This window comes from Brachyistius frenatus, unplaced genomic scaffold, assembly GCF_029030835.1.
Source record: "Brachyistius frenatus isolate BFR_SWC_R1_liver_20210118 unplaced genomic scaffold, ASM2903083v1 Contig_12, whole genome shotgun sequence".
Lineage (NCBI taxonomy): Eukaryota > Metazoa > Chordata > Actinopteri > Embiotocidae > Brachyistius > Brachyistius frenatus.
Window position 1 is genome coordinate 2,857,470 of NW_027210611.1, and position 17,115 is coordinate 2,874,584.

General features: G+C 39.3%; 1 protein-coding gene across 1 annotated transcript; it reads left to right on the top strand.

Moving 5' to 3' along the window:
* Window positions 1-5,780: 5,780 nt before the first annotated feature.
* Window positions 5,781-16,729, top strand: tmie (transmembrane inner ear). Its single transcript, XM_069691948.1, has 4 exons — window positions 5,781-6,127; window positions 10,556-10,673; window positions 11,197-11,346; window positions 16,206-16,729. Exons 1-4 carry the CDS (start codon window positions 6,017-6,019, stop codon window positions 16,502-16,504), a joined length of 678 nt encoding a protein of 225 aa, XP_069548049.1. The 5' UTR covers window positions 5,781-6,016; the 3' UTR covers window positions 16,505-16,729.
* The last annotated feature ends 386 nt before the right edge of the window (window positions 16,730-17,115 follow it).

Below are 17,115 nucleotides of genomic sequence, written 5' to 3' on the forward strand. Positions count from 1 at the left end.
TTTAAGCAGACGACAGTAATAATGATGTGTGGCGATGGACACAGCCTTAAGCCAAGAGCTCATTCTGCCCACCATGTTTGGGCTGCACAGAGATGCTTGTGTCGCTCTTGTATGTTATCTCCTGGCTGGTCATTCAGCTGGAGGACACGGAGGTTGCTGAGGGCATCCCTAAAGAGCGCTCGCCAACCTGACCTCCAGCTTTTGCAGTGACGTGATGAGACAAGTCAAGCATGTTTTCCTGGAGGCTCTGTGACAGCACAGACAAGACACTTACCAGGGGAAGTGGCTGGTGCCTGCTCAGCCTCACTTCCAGCTGAGCCCTACCTTCTCATGTCACACGTGACAAACAGACCCCCCCCTCCCCTCCCGCAGTAAGCGAGCCCTCCTCTTCTGCCGCACAGACATCATACGGATCTCTGACTCTTCTCTCCATTTGAACCCTCAAAGACAGTTCGTGATGGTTCCAACTTGAGGCCGGGTGACCTCAGTTTAACAACATAAGTATACCTTGAGTAGCAGAGCTTTCACTTTAACGCTGATGGCAACGGACAAGTGCTCCTACTGATTGTAGAAATATTTGACGCTGATAGGATGTCTCCCCGTGGTTTCATTTCGTGTCTTGCCGCTGTTTTATAAATGTCACTGTCACTATTTATTAAATAAATGTATGTCTTTTCCTTCTCTGGTAACCTTAAGTGCACTACAGGTACCAAACATCTTGAGTATATTGTTTACCTTCATGGCTATGACTTTCCGAGCTTATTTTTGGCTCCAGATCGTTGTGCGTAAATCTGTGACAGGCCAGTGTAAATAGCAATCACCCCAGTTAAGTTCCCAAAAGTTTCAATATTCCTGTTTAATATTAACACTAATCATTTCTGACTGGAAACCAGCTGTGTGGGAATAGTGGTTGAAAGTGAATGCGGACTCGAGCTGCACAAACTCCCCCTGTAGTCTTGCGTACATTCCCCAGAGCATGTCACACACGTACAGTATACGAGCTTTGACTCCTGATCCAAAAGGTCGTCTGGATGTGCGCAGCCTGGTGGGAGCAGCCCCACATTCACGCTAACATCCGAGTTATTTTCTTCTGATGTAGCCAAAAGGGTTTTAGCAGAAATCCTCCCTCCATATCCTCCCTCTCCACATCACGCTTAATTTAAAACCATGGCTGAGTTAGTGTGCTGCTTCAAATACCGCACTATTTCTTCCAGGACCCTGTGGGAGATTGGCAGGTCCCCGTTGGACTGAGCGAGAAAGTGCCACAAGACAAAAATATCAAATGTTGGACATGATGAAGAAAGCCTTTATGCTCCAGGTAACAAAAAACAGCTTGTGTTGAATACCGCCTGGATAGAAGTTGAGGCACCCTTTAATGTAAAAGAGTGAGATGTGTCTTCGGAGGAGCAGACGATGAGCCTCACGACTAAATGGCCTGCAGGACAGAAAAGGTGTTGATGGAGCAAATACTTGTCATGATCTATAACTGCATCCGATTCCCAGAAAAATGTTTGACTTACTAAATTTTTGTTTGGTTGTTTTTTAAATCTGCCACAACACCACCTCACATGAAGTCAGCTTTTGTGAGCATTTTTCCCAAATGTTAAACTGTAAAAGCTGATAGGAACGAAGCCAACTTTTCAATAAGCTTATAAATAAAGTTTTAATACTCGTGTTACCGTGTAATTTCAGTTAAATTAATGTCACAGATTAATGACTGCTCTTGTTGACTCAGTTATTTAAGAGTGTCATCACTTTCAAATAAATTAGACTTCACCAAACAATTTAATTATTGTTTTATGTAGCTGTATTACGCAGAGAGGTGTAGATTTATTCCAAAATGCCCAATAACCCACCAAACCAAACACAAACTTATGTAAACACGGCATACGTAAACAGCTTCACCTATTTGTCATTCCAGGTTTCAATGACTCCTTTCTCCATCCTTCTCCTCAGAGGTATTCCCTCGTTCTGGACCAATGCTTCCTGCAGACCATTGACTGCATCCAGAAACTAAAGTAAACAGTGGAGCTGTGAACGCAGAGGTTAAAGTTAGCCATCAGTATATGAGGGATCTGTGAACTTTACTCAGGCCAGAAAACGGTTTGTGCCTCTATGAGTCCATTCATCTCCCGGTGCCTCTCATTTACATGTAATGGAAAGAAAATAAACAGCGGATCACTAATGTGCTCATTTACAGTAAGAAATAAAAGTAATGAGTTGTTATCTTTACTGAGACAGTGGTGAAGCAAAGACAACACTTTTTTTTATTTTTTTAAACAAGGTTAATGTGGATACACGTCTCCAGGATGTGTTTATTGTTGTTGACACTTATTTCCCTCATTAAGCATGGAGGTGTTCAGTACAATTACCCACAATTTATTGTGAGATGTTGATGAGATGAGCTCTGTCAGCAGATTAGCTGAACATTTTTACTCTCTTATTTCAAACTTTTGAAGTTATATTTGCTTGTTTTCAAACTGTGGCGTCGCTTACATTTCCCCGATATACATAATCTGGTGCAATGAATTAGTAATTGTGTTCACTTTATTCATTTTAGCATATCTAGATGGCAGTGTGGTCGGTCATGTTCAGCATGTCAACCACTTTTAATGTATTTCTGATAGTAACTTACAAATACTGTATGCAGTCTAAAGACAAACAATGTCAATTAATTGTGTACTGTATGTTCAATGTGCTGCAAACAGCATATAGTGCATTATCAATTCATACAGTACAGTTTAATTGTCATTATCGTGACCCAGATATTACATCATTTATTTTCTTGCTTCCGGAGAGAATACATATAATGAATACAATAATGAGACATTAGCTAGTCAGAGAGCATTATTTTATATTTAAAAAAATAATAATACAGGAATACATTTTACTGCTAATGCACCAGCTGCTTTTTTTTTTTTTTTTTTTTTTACTACTGAGATACTTACAACAGCGCAAACTGACACTAAAACAAACCCGACTCCCGGTCTGCAATAGAGACAGCATTGCTGAGAAAACTGTTATCTCCAGACAAACTCTCTGTGCCCTGTATGCTCTGCCACTAAAGGATGCTTTTCTCTCCCAGTCGCCGTAGTAACCCAGTTGTCACTATGGACCACGGATCTATAATCCCGCACGGTTTGTGCTCCTTTCATCTCCTCCCCACTCGCTTCCCATCCCAGCAATGTCCTTACTCTTCAATCGAAGTGCTCGCTGTCTTCTGTCAAACTTGAAATGAATCAATTTCACATGGTAACACTCCACCTCACATGCGATAGTGGTCCTGTATTCTCTGTTTTAATTCAATTTTGAGTACTCTCTGACACTGCTGTACTTTCATACACCTCTGTCAGAGAGGAAAGACTACATACAGGCAATGTGTATTTTATTAATAATCTAAATGAATACGACGATGTACCGGAGCTGGAAGTTTGAATCATTGGTTGTGTGTATCCATCGTCACTGGTGCAGATATCCTTAATGTTCCACCCAGTGGACACACAAAGACTCTACGGCTGACTGCAGCTAAGGCAGCAACATGCTGACACAATGGCATTGATATTTTGTTCATGAACATAATCATGCCCAGTGGGATTTGCTGCCTTCTGGAGATGTGTGCCTGAGCACCACTGATAAAAGGCTGCTGATTTTTTTGGTTTTGTAGTTTTACCTTTATCTGAAACAAAAGAGGGATGACACACCTGCTGAGCCACCATGATGCCCCAGGAGGCAGCTTGTTGCTCAGAGAAAGGCTGTCTGTGTGTGCTTTTTGAATGCGAATGTATGAATTTGTGTTTTGAAACGACAGACGCATCCACTGAGTGTCTGTTCAACTTCATATGCTGTAGTTTTATGTAGTGAGTCATGTAAAGGAGGAATACAATCAAATACAGTTTAAAAAAAAATATGTATGTGTTTGATTTCTGTCATTTCTACATCTAAAACAACTGACCTTATTTTTTTTATGGAGCTGTTTCCTGACACTAAAGACAAGCTGCAATTCAGTAAAAATACTTAACTAGAAGCCAGTGGATACCACGAATTTGAAAAAGAGCGATCGAATGACAAAAGCTTTGTGCAATCATATCGCTGCGAACAACACAGCAGTCTCTTTTATATTCTATTAGATGGAATTGATCTTGCTGTTACAGGTTTAGTGATTGCATCCAGCACCTCCGACTAAAGCCAATCACCTGGGACTATTTCTAACAGAGACTGCATACAAAGGTTCTCATCACAACCAAAAAACCCTTAGGATGGGACTTCTGCTGCTACAGTACTATACATCAATGAGGGAATCAGATTTAAATGTGCTACATAGTAAGTGTAAGTTCATCCATCAGTGCATACAAAGCACAGTTCTCCCAGTCCCTACAGTGACTTAACAATTTGTAGTGTTTTGAGCTCCAAAGACAAGATATTTTGTCATTGTTAATTCCCCCCAGACTGAGAACATCGGATGCACAATGGGAAGAAAAATGACAAAGACTCATCTTTGACTAATTTCTCTTCATGTCAAAGGGCCTGTTAGACCTGCTCTGAGACATTAAGATGATGCTTGAATCTCTGTGAAAAGCATCTCCCTGCAGGATGCTTCAGCCAGCCTTGTTACAGTCCATTCAATGAAACCTTTACACAATCTTTCTTTATAATGTCTCACTGATATGGGAGTATATGTGAAAATGATATACATTAACAATAGGAACAGCTGACATGTGATTAAATAACTGACCCTAAAGACATCTTGACAATACATTCTGTCAGCAAAGGATATGATGATGATGATGATGATGATGATGTAAAACACAGAAAACCAGATATAGGAAAATTGAGCAGTAGAAAGTAACAAAGTACAAGCTGGTCTAATCAATATTTTATGTCAACAATTGATCAGTTGAGTATTTGTAATGCAAAAGGTGTTACTCAAAGTGATGAGCCAATAGATTCTTCCGAGCTCCACATGGGGCTTTGGTACCTTTTCTGTTTTCTACAGGTCTTTACAGTTACTTTAATCGGCCATAAAGTCAATTTATAAAGGTTTAAGTACAATTTTGTGGTATTGGTTCCTCACCTCAGTATTTACCGCGGGGCATGTCATACTTCTTTTTTTATCTGACAGCTGCCGTATTTCACAGTATTTTTCACAAAAACTTGTAACAAGCTCATAAGAAAGTAATGCTTTACTATAAGCACCATGCACCACCTGTAACATTAAAATACTGATTTATCAGACTGGATATTGTCTAAAAGTTGGGCTATCACTATTACTATTCACATTCAATCATATCTCAGTCGTGGTGCTCCCTCATTTTACCATGAATTATCACTTATGGAATTACTTTTTTTCATAGAGAATTTTCTCATCATTGAATATTGAGGATAAAATACATGGCAAAAAAACCCACAAACCTTGAAATAACATTATTTTCATTTATGCGTTGCAGTGACATAGTGTAAATTGAAATTGGATTCAACAACAGCTTGGTTGTTAATGTTTTGCCTCACTGAAGGGATGAGTCTCAGAGGATTTTCACATCAGCCTTCTGAGACAATAAAGATGATGACTCACAAACCATTTGCTTTTACTGTCCTGTGCAGGCCACCCTCATCGTGGCCCGCACTGCCCATCCCCCTATTCCCAGTTAACTGCCTGTCCCCAGAAGGATGAGCTGGCTGTAAACCACACCAGGTCTGTTAATTAATTAATGTACCCGAACTGCAGGCTTGGCTCCGTCCACTGTAGTGGAGCAGTTTTCAGCTGGCTGCAGTGGTGACCGCCGGTGTCTTTGAGTTCCTGCAGTGTTGTGGTAGAAAGGCAACAGATAAGAGGAAGCAGAGAAGCAGACAGATGTGGATGAGAGAGAGCCTTCAACTCCATAGTCACTATTAATCACCCAGGGCCATTGTGGTCCTGTCCTGTAAACGGCGCCAGTGCAGGCAGGCAGGCAGACAGAGAGGAGCAGGCAGAGGCAGAGAGAGGGGGCAGGGTGGCTGCAGGGAGAAACAGGGGGAGAGAATGGTTGGGGATCAGCCTGTATGCCCACCTCAGCTCCTATTGCCGGGCTGGGGAACAGTGCTGCTGTCTCAGTGCCTTTCCTCCGTGTTCTCCCAGATCCCGGATCCTGAGGTAAGAGCTTGATCCATCACCGTGCTCTCCACAGGTTCCCCTCGGGAATATTCTAAAGGTTTTCTCTATGACGGGGAGCAGGTGTTTCGCTGTTTAAAATGTAGCCTACATGTATGTGATCTATGTCCTTTGTTTGGTCGCCACAGTTGTTGCTTGCCTTACTTGTTGTGAGTGAACCTCTGTTGAAACCTGATGCATTACCACAAGCTTACATGAACAGCCAAGCGACACATGTTTAAATGGGTGCTATTAGGAGGGTGAATATGACTAGACCTAATGTGATTAGCTGTTTTGGTGCTTTTGGAGGGAACAGAAAAGAGAGAGTCACCTTGAAGAGAATATGACTTCTATCGTACTCTTGATAGAAAAGTGCAGCAGAAATTCATCATGTTTTCTAATGAAAAATCCTCTGAAAATTGGCAGTTTACATAGGACACTATAAACATGATGGACATGAAATAAAACATTAAAATGAAAAGGAGTGCCTGTAAATTATACAGGCAAATTATAGAACTATAGAAACAAACCATACATTTTGAATACTGATTGAGGCCAATATAATCTTTTAAAAAGGGGGAAAATAGGTCATGAATAGTGCCTTGAATTAAGTTCCTTTATACAGGCAACAGATAACAAATAGATTGGGTTTATTTTAGTATTCTATATAACCTTATTTTGCCTTGGGGAATCCACATCTACTGATATGCAGCCAGCATGCTTCTTGAAGAAGATCAGAGAAAGCACAAGAGACTTAGAAACATCCTCCCTCTGGCTATTTGTGCTTTCAGAGCTTTTGAAAAGTGAAAAGTTGAAGTTTGTGTTTGTATCAGATGATGTTTGATGAATGAATATAATGTTTACACTGTTTGTAGTGTCAGGCAGATCTATTATAGACTCATGCTCATGTGATCTTCAGTAAACAAAACAACAACAAAAATATACAAATTTGAAAACTTGGCATTGAATATCAGGAAACTGATTCAAAATGCAATACACATGGCACTCATTTGTATCCTGTTTACATGACATCAGACTTGTTAATTGTATTTTACTTTGCTATTTAATGTGGAACAACATTTATGCAAGTGCAATTTTTTTAATTATTTTTTTAGTTGTTAATCCTTCATTAATTAAACTAATCTCCCTCGATTAATCCGGTGAAAATGTCTAACACAAGCAAAAATCGTATTAAAGAAAGAATCTTCAAACACGCCACTCTTTACGTATGTAAAAGACAAACTAACCAAACCCCCGACAAACAAAAATATGAGAGAAGAATATTGGGCATGCAATGATTAATATTAGGTAATTTGAGTTCAATATGTTTGAGTCATAAGTTTGTGTGCTCAGTTCCACCAAAAGAAAACTTGAGGTTTATATACACTAATCCTGCCACATGAAATGTCCCTCCAGAGGAAAGGACTTAGTGTTACATAATCATTCTTGAAGAAGTACTTGTTTTTATTGAAGAGCAGCGCTAAATATCAAAGCCGATATTTACCATTTTCTGATTTTCGGTATTTTTTTAATTTTTTATTTATTCAAAAGAGTGATTCAAAAATGCAGTGCTTTGGCTCTGGTGCAGCGTCTGTCTCAGTCTGTAGTCACCGCTCTGTGGTGTTGAGCAATGGTCCCGCCCACAGCTTTATCTGATTGGTTACACCTCATGAATAATAAGCAATCAACGCTGAGAACTCCTCTGCTACAGAAGACAGGCCAGAGAAGTTCTCAGCAATTCAGAGGACTGTGTTTCAAAGGGAAGACAGTAGACACAGAGGAAGTTAAAAACACCACAGTCATGTCATATTTACTTGTTCTTTTTTTTTTTTTTTTTTTAGAAGAGTTTAACGACACGCGTGTTTCATTAAAGTTCGTCTCACAACCGTAGCGAATCGTTAATCCCATGTTTTCCCCCCCACCACTGTCCGGGAAGAGCAGCCCGGCCAACGGGACCTGCTGCCCCGCCAGAACTAAATAAGTTATCGTGTTATTTACTCAGTCCTTTTGCTCCCGCTTTCATTTCAGCGCAGTCCGAGAGTCGCTCATGCATTTTCTGTCACTTAAAGTCGCGCTGATTTCTGTGCTGCTGCTCCTCTTTTCGCTCTCTGTGTATCACGAAGGCCGGTGTGTCGCTCACACAGACACAGACACAGCAGAGGGGACAAGAAATAGCCCAAATTGCAATATACCTTCATAATAAGATTACGTGGTGGCAGCATTTATTCATTTAAAGTCACGTGAATTAAGTTTTGTGTTAGAATTTGTTATTCCAAATTTTGACATAAGGATTTTTTAAATTTTTACTACAAATGTATATCGGTTTTACATATCGGTTTATCGGTGTCCTTGATAACCAAAAACAACAGGTTATTCTGCTTCAGTACTTCCTCAAAGGAGAAAAGACATATTCAGGAAGAGGGAAGATCATTTCTAAGATCACAGCAATGTTGTTGATATTTGGATCTCTCCACATGAAACTAAAGAAATGCTTAAATTTACTGTCTTAAAAATGTTTTCCATCCTTCACATTGGTGTTTTTGTTCTAAATGACTAAAAACTATTTTTTAATAATTAACTGAGTATTTTAGGTTAATTTTTTTTACCATTTCTACCAAAGCAAACATATTTGTATTCTCCTTTACTATGAGGAGACTCAGTCCTAAAGTTTATTATATCAACTTCTCTTCTTATTTTTAAATAATATTTTCCATTTCACTACAAACTGTTGTTTTCAGTAAAGGCAGCAAATGTAATAAATGTCCTTTTTCTGATCCATTGCTTGTTTGGTTTAAGGACTAAAGTATAGAGTTTCCAAACAGCATTGTATTATCAAATCGATATGCAGTAGACAGGGAGAAATCCTCTCGATGATTTTATCAGGGAACCAATGCTGTGCTGGCTTCAGCAGTATTGATCTAGGACATTAATCTAAAATAGAAACACTCACATAAATTCACAGTTTTCTTCCTTATTGTTCCCCCCAACTCCCGGTTCTCGAGAAAGGTATTTTGAAATGTGAAAGATGTTTTATTTTGGACACTATCGACAAAAGTTTGTACAGAACAGATTTTAAAACATCAGACATTTTACAGAAAGTGCAGGAAAAGTCCGGAAACCAGCCTGCTCCGGTTGCATGGTCGCAACATGGAGTAAGGAGACATTCAAGTGGAGACACAGACACAAACACCCACAGGTTACATGGATGTTTGTTTTCCTGGCAGCTGCTTAAGGAATTCTAAAGCGCTTTTCACCTCTGCCTCTTATTTTTGTACAGTTCCCCGCATGCCCCGAAGATAATTTCCCTGAAGTCAGCTCTGTATTTTTGACTTGCAGTACCTCCATATGTCAAAAACTGTATGTCAGTTCAAATGATGTCAAGGGATTGACCTTTACATTGTTCAAAATGAAAGATAAGGTTGTACAAGGACATTAGATGCACTACTGTGAGTAGACTGCACTGACAATAGATAGAAAGGACTTTTTTGGCCATGTGACACCCATGTGCTAACCAGACAGTCCTCCCCTTAAACACCTCCGTATGGGCCATCTGTGCATGCAACTTAATGAAGCTCATATTTACATTTATTGTGACCTTAATAGTCGTAGTGACTGTGAAGAAAGCAAAAGAGAACATTAAAAACAGCTATGGATGAAACACAGAACCGCTGTTGGTGTCGCCTGTAAAAAAACAAAGCCAGTGTTGACTTATTTTATAACTCATGGATGTATTAATCACTTACATGACGTATTTAACTTAGGTCATGTACAAAACATTTTTTTAAACTTATTTGAACCCAAACCATGACCTTTTCCTTAACCTAATCGAATAGTGACAGTTTCACAACACTAACCATGTATTTAGTATTGTTACCATGACAACAAAGGTCTAGCACACCTGTCACTGGCAGTCATATATGTTGTTTTGGCTAATGACATATTCTGTCATTTAGGTTTGTGGGTGTTGGTCCTATAGGGGTGCTTTAAATATGCATATGTCGCCTTGGAAGTCATCTGAAAAAGACCAGTCTGCCCCCCACTGTGATGTCACCCGTTGGTTTGTGAACCGCTATTTTGAAGCCTCTGGTCTGGCATTTGTTTTTGTTTTTTTTAGAACCATGAGTGACCATATATGGAAGAGCTGGGGAGGATTGAAGGGTCAGTCTGACAGAGAACCAGAGAACACCATGCTTACTCACCTATACTGGAAACATGACAGCACTTCAAGCCTTACTGGCTTACATTGCCCAAAGAGTGATATATCATACAAAGAACTGAGCATAATTCTTAGGTGATGTGAAAGTCTTAGATCCATGAAGACCTTGTTCTCTCCTTCAGGTTTGTCTGTTATAAAAACCTGTTAGTTAAGTGTTTTTGGTGAGCAGATACTTAAAAGAAAATCAAAGTTTTCTCTCTTTTTGTCTCCCACAGCTTTTACCCACAGATCCCCCGAAGAAGCCCGACCCTGTCAATTCAGAGACTGTTGTTTTCTGGGGGCTGCGGTTATGGCAGGTCATTGGCATCTTTTCAGTATTTGTTTTGGCCGTTGGTGAGTATACAGCATGACTGTCACTGCTCTTTCACCCTCACAAGCTATTCTTGCTATAGAAGGCAATCTGGGAAAGAAACCGCAGGCCAAGAGCTCTTCAATTGTATCCACAGTGTGATTATCCAGCAAACTGTGATTAGTAGTAACAACCCTGATATTATATAAGACGGGGATCATTTCTGTGTTCCCTGTCTTGGGTGAATCATCTGTGTTTTAGCAGCAGCTGCAGCAGGAGGACAGAATTTCTCTCTTTGTTTCCCAATCCTATGGCTTTAATTTTGGCTTAGAAAAAAAAAAAATCCAAAATGTTGGGTCAAAATGCAGATGTTGTTTCTAGATTAGAACCATCACCTGTACAGTATGCACATCCGGTGGACCTGAGGCTCTTTCTGATTTGCTACAAAATTGATAAGAGAATCTTTGGCCTACGTCTTTGTTTATAAATGAGTGTTTTGAGTTAAATGCTAACATCAGCTTGCTAACGTGTTCTTCCTCCTGTTGTTGTTCCTTTCTCTTTTTTTAGTTATTACTCTGTGTTGTATATTCAAATGCCGAATCCCGAGAACCAAAAAGGAAATCGAAGCACGCCACGCACAAAGACAGGCCGCCAAAAAATACGCCAACACATTGGAGACAGTGCCACCTCTGAACGAGCTGACTGAGATCCCAGGATGTAAGTAACCCTCCATCAACTCTCAAATATTAATAGGATTACATTACATTGGTAATAATAAATAATAAATAAATAATTTCAAGTCATTTAAAAAATTACCTATTCGTAAATCGCTCGGAACTATTCAGTCAAAATTTGACTATTTGCTTAGTTGGGAAAGACTTCTGAATGCTTGCTCCAGCTGCACAGTTTGACTGCACTTCATCTTCATTTGTGTTTTGAATGAGTTTCACTCTTAACTTTTCGACGACTGTAGTCGTCTTTGCAAGTTTCTGCTCTTCACACCGTCTCATCTAATCTCCTATAGCAACACATAGTTCTACCCGGTAGCAATGTGTTCTTCTTATTTTGTTTAATTGAGGCTGTCAGACAGCTTTCAGGCACATTATTGCCACCTTCTGACAGGAGTCGCGTATTACAACCAGACGCTGCTAAAAACAGGGTAAATAAGGAAGACTAATTGTCGCAAAAATGAATAGATTTGATATATTATTACAAATATTTGAATATCATGTTCCATCCCTAATATTAATAGCAAACAGGATTTCTCACTCTAATGTTGACTGGAGATTTACTGGAATTGCTTCTGCTTGAGTTCCTTATTTTCTTTGGATACTCAAAGTTCAAATGGCCACTACCATTTGAAAGATTTGAAAATAGGAGATAAATATTGAAAAACTGAACTTTCCATACATTATTCCTGCAACATCAATGAGGTGCTCAGAGAACAGAGTGCCCCTTTAAACCAGTTTGTAATTGATTTACACAAAAGAAGCAGCGGAATTGACTTCTATGAGTTCCGCTCTATCCGGGTGAAGATTTACAGTATGGATTTGGGTCTCTATCTACAGGCAGGGAAGTGTATTTATTCCCAGAAATTATTATTATTATTTCTACTGTATAGATACTTCTTTTTTTTTTCAATTCAATTGGGTTTTTGGAAAGCTCTTCACTGTTAATCTTTGTGATTAAGGCTGAGAGGACAGCTGCCTTTTTACATAACATGTTTTCCAGCTTTAATTTTTTAAATTTGTAAGGTCTCTTCTTTTCATCTCACAAAACTTGGCTGCACTTCGTTAAATTCTGTGCTCTCTTGTACTAAATTTCCTCTTCTCTTCTCCTCTCTTCCTTCCTCCTCTTCTTCTCTTCCTCTCTTCTTTCCTTCCAGCCACCCCAGATGCTTCTGCAGTACAGACCGTCTCTGGGCAGGTCCAACCTCAAAGTGCTAGCAACAACCATCTCTCAGTAGTTAGGGTCAGTGAGGAGCACCCCAGCTCCCTCACTTTGCCAGAGACGGGATGATTTTCTTTTGTCCTTTTCTTCTGCTACTATCTTCCTTCAGAAACTCCTCTTGGCTCAATTTCTGCAAAAAAAAAAAAACTGAGTGCGCACACTGGCAACCTCTCTAAAAGTCTCTTTCATGCCTTTGTCACACATGCATCATTCTGCCCCGCATTTAATCCATCTGGTCTTCTCTAAATGCATCTGCTGTTTTCCAAAATTTATAGTAGTTCTGCAGCAATAAATGTGTGCATAAAATTAAGCTTTCACTGTGGCTGCAAATAACATATTATGCACTATTTGGAAAGAGTAATTCTTCTGGGCAGCTTCACTTTTGTAGTTTATACTTTTGTATTTTGTGAGGTTTATCCTGTTTCTTACGTTCGAAATGTTTCATATTTTAGCTTCATGCATATTTGCATGAAATTTTAAAAGCAAATGAATTTCTGAGACAGAAAATTGCTATTACAAACTGTAATGCATGCAGCATGTGTAATGTTTGTGCACTGTGTTTGGTTCCCTTCCTGTCTGTTTGCTTTGAATAAAGCAAATCATTCATGCTGTCTGCTAGTGTAAATTAATGATTATTGATGTCAGCACAGGTCTCATCGATTTAAATGCTCTTGTGCGTATGTATCTTCTTTGTTGTGTTGACTTATGTGTATCGAAGCCATCATAGCTGCTGACCTGCGGCTTCTTCATGTTAAGAATAGTGACAAATATGGACTGACATCTGTCTTGCCCTTTTTCTCCCGATGATATATTATGCACAATTGTGCACAATCGAATTCATTGGTTATTGTGAGATTAATTAAGTAAGTAAAAGCGTTGAGCTGTCGATGAGTTCTTGTGAAAAAAAATTATGAATCTGCATCCATATCTCCTCAGTCTCTAGTCTCATCACGGAAAGTTGATCTAATATGCGTTGGGGTAAATACTCTTCTGTGGACTATATAACTAATTAACCATGTGGCTGGGAGAGCGGCTGAAGGGGAGGCACACTGACTGCAGCCATTAGAAAATAGTAAGCATGAACACATATTTATTGGTTGCTCTCAACCATTAACTACAAACAAACCACACTGTGTTTGTTTCTGTATTTAACATAGGAAGAGGGCAACATAAATGTATAACAAACATACTGGCTTCTGCATTTCTCCAGTGATTATGTCTAGCGGAGGAATCGCATACGATTTTTTCTGAGATGAGGGCTTCATTATGCAAAGCAACCTTGCACTTCGGAAATGTTCTCTCAATGTAATTGGTGAAAACAACACAAATATGAATACACCAGTTGATTAAATGTTACGAATGAGGATCAAGAAATGCCCATGTTCATGAATATGTTTTTCAATAGACTAAATAATTAAAATCAAATTTCCCATCTGTTTATGGACGTACAAAAACTGAAGTGCAATCAGCAGTTAAAAAAACGTTTTGTATAAAAGTAAAAAAAAAAAAAATCAGACATTGTGACAATTAATGGAGGAAGGGAGTTATAGTTTTTTTTAAGATGCAAATTTTTTTGTATGTCTGACATTCTCCATTAAGAGTTTCTCTGTGCCTCCATTTACCAAACTGTTAAACGCCTGAGACAAACTAAAGGAGGAAGAAAGCACAGGTGCTTTTCCAGTTTCACAACCAATATGTTATCAGCTGTCGTCAAGGGAGATGGTGAACATGAAGTTTTTTTTCTCTATCTATTATCCTTTTGTCTCAATTTCCATCAAAAGCTCTCACACAGAGAACAAAATACAGGAAAAGACAGATTTGTGAAACAGTTCTTGCAAATTGCCTCCTTCACTTATCCTCACCAGACCTGCTGCCTCTGCAGAGTGCATAATTTAAAGTGACTGAAACTACATCACCGAACACTTTCATCTTTTGTTGTAATGAATCATTTCTCAAACATCTATGCAACAAGGTTTGTGGTTTGGGGTTGACAACATCCTGACTGATCAGTGGAGGTTTTGTGATTTGGATTTGGTCTGGTCACAAGCCCAGTTCTGTTTATCATGAGCAAAATACCAACTGCAAAAGCAGCAATTGCTTTTGATGTCAGGGAGGCCGTTTCTGGCTTTGCTCACATCGCCAAAGTGAGATGAAACTGTAATTTTTTTTTTTTAATGTCACAATCCATTTGTACTGGCTGAACGTTTGACATTTGATGGTGTGAAGGTCACAGCCTTTTATTAACCTTTAACAACCCCACTACCGGAGACAGCATGTAAACAACTGGACACTGGCAAAAATGACCCTGAAAGTTTGATCAAAACTGAAATGATGTCTGAGGCTGAGACATGTTTGGGTTTTAAATTCTGACTGCTTTAAGATCCTCATTCAGCCATCGCCAACCCAGACTTTGACCTGTTGCATTGATGCATCAGCTCTCCAAGTTTTGTCCAAATCAGATGAGTTATTTAAAGGAAGAAGATTAAAAAGAAGCCAGACGAAGGAGCTTTAGAGTGTAGGAGAAATACATGAGGATACGAGCAGAAACACAAAGAAATCTATTCACAAACATTTGGATGGGTGCTTGGATTCTTTTAAGTCAGATGGATTCACTCAACAGAACAAAACATGGTACCAGAACAATTTCAGGGTTACTTTGACCCCCTCTGGCTACTTTTGACATTTGGCTTTTGTTGGCTTTTTGGCCTTTGTGTATCTAGAGTCTCAGCAGTGTTTGTAGAGCATCAGGAAAAATGTCTGCTGAAAAAGAAAAAGAATCATTTGAGCAGTTTTCCAAGTAAAATCACACTCAAGTTTCATGTGGTCAGCAGTAATTTGTCAACTCTTGTCTGACGTTGTTATAGCTATTTGGTCGTCTATTAGTCCCTGTTAGTTTAGTGTAGTTTTATTGATGGGTCTTTCATTTTGCAAAGCCGTCTGTCAAATGTTAAACCGTTAAAAAACTGCTGTGGGCTCAATGTTCTCCTGTCAGGAGGAATTTTAGGCAACGGTCTGATGTTTCCATTTCTTTCTGGGAGTTAGATGAGACAAGTGAAACCACTGTTATATCCAAGAGTGTTATTGATCCCCGTCACCCTGTTCATGACAAGATAGATGGATGGATGGATGGCTGGACGGATGGACGGACGGATGAACGGACGGATGAACGGACGGACAAGAAATATTCAAGCTTATAGAAAATGTGTAAATTTACATTTAGTTGTATTCACTACTTAAATGTGTTGTCCCTCATCCTCAGTTTAGTGACTTTAATGACATATTCATCTTTACTGCTTCTGGTGTACATCCTCAAAATGTCACCTCCTGAATAATAATGAGAAAATCTTAGTTGTTTCGTCAACAAACACAAAAACCACTGTCAACTCAAGTTTTGTTCTCCATTTCTCACAGAGAAAGCTCTTCAAACATTCCCATTAAAAGAATAAATAGACCATGTTTATTAGAACAGATAGAAACAGATGTGCCTTCATTACATGCAGCCTACTTAGCCTGGCGTTCTGTTAAATTTTCCCTTCCAATTACCATCAGAGGCATGACCCTGATGCTACCTGATTCTGTAGTGAAGCCTTTAACCTTTTTTTTTTTTTTCATGTTTTTTCCCGCAGCTGCAAAAGCAGAAGAAAGCCAGGAGGTAACGACGGTCTCTGGGAAGGTGGACGCTGATAAAGGAGAGAAGAAGACCAAGGAGGGCAAGAAAGAAGGCAAGAGTGCCAAAGAGGGGAAGGGGGATGAAAAGGAGGCATCAACAAAGAAGAAGGGTGAAAAGGGTGAAAAGAGTGAAAAAGGTGAAAAGGGAGCCAACAAGAAAGAAGCTGGTGAAGGAAAAGGGAAGAAAGCGGGAGAGAAGGGAGAAAAAGGAGGCAAAGGAGGGGCGAAAGGGGGCGCCAAGAAAGCTCAAAAGTGAACTCTGCTTTCCTGTGATCACTGAAAAAGACTCACTTCAAATTAATTTTATTGACACTGAGCCAATAACAGTTGATATAGACACTTTACACGCAGAGCCTGAAACCCGGAGAGCAAGCACTGAGGCGACGGCAGTGAGAAGAAACTCCCTTTTAACAGGAGGAATCCTTCAGCAGAAAACTGCAGCTCATACACAAAAGATTATTGCATGTTTCTCACTGCGGACATTTTGGGTACTTTTTTTCTAAAATGAAATTTATATGATTTATTTCAAATAAACAAAATGCTTATGTGTAAATGCATTTTTGTGGCCTTTGTGTCATTCAGAATCATACTCATGCAAGAATATCAAGAGTATAGAAGAATTACAGATTTATTGTCTTATTCACAATTCACTGATGAACATTAGAGACCAGAAAACATACTTCCTATATTATCCGAAGCTTACATTGATACCTACAACATGCCTACGTCACAATGGAGTCATGAGATGGTGAGCCAACACTGCCCACGCATTGTATCGAAAGCATGAAAACTAATGCTGACTCCACTGAGAACATTTGAGCACAAGATAAATAAATGACAATGAAACACACTTTATACTTCCATGAG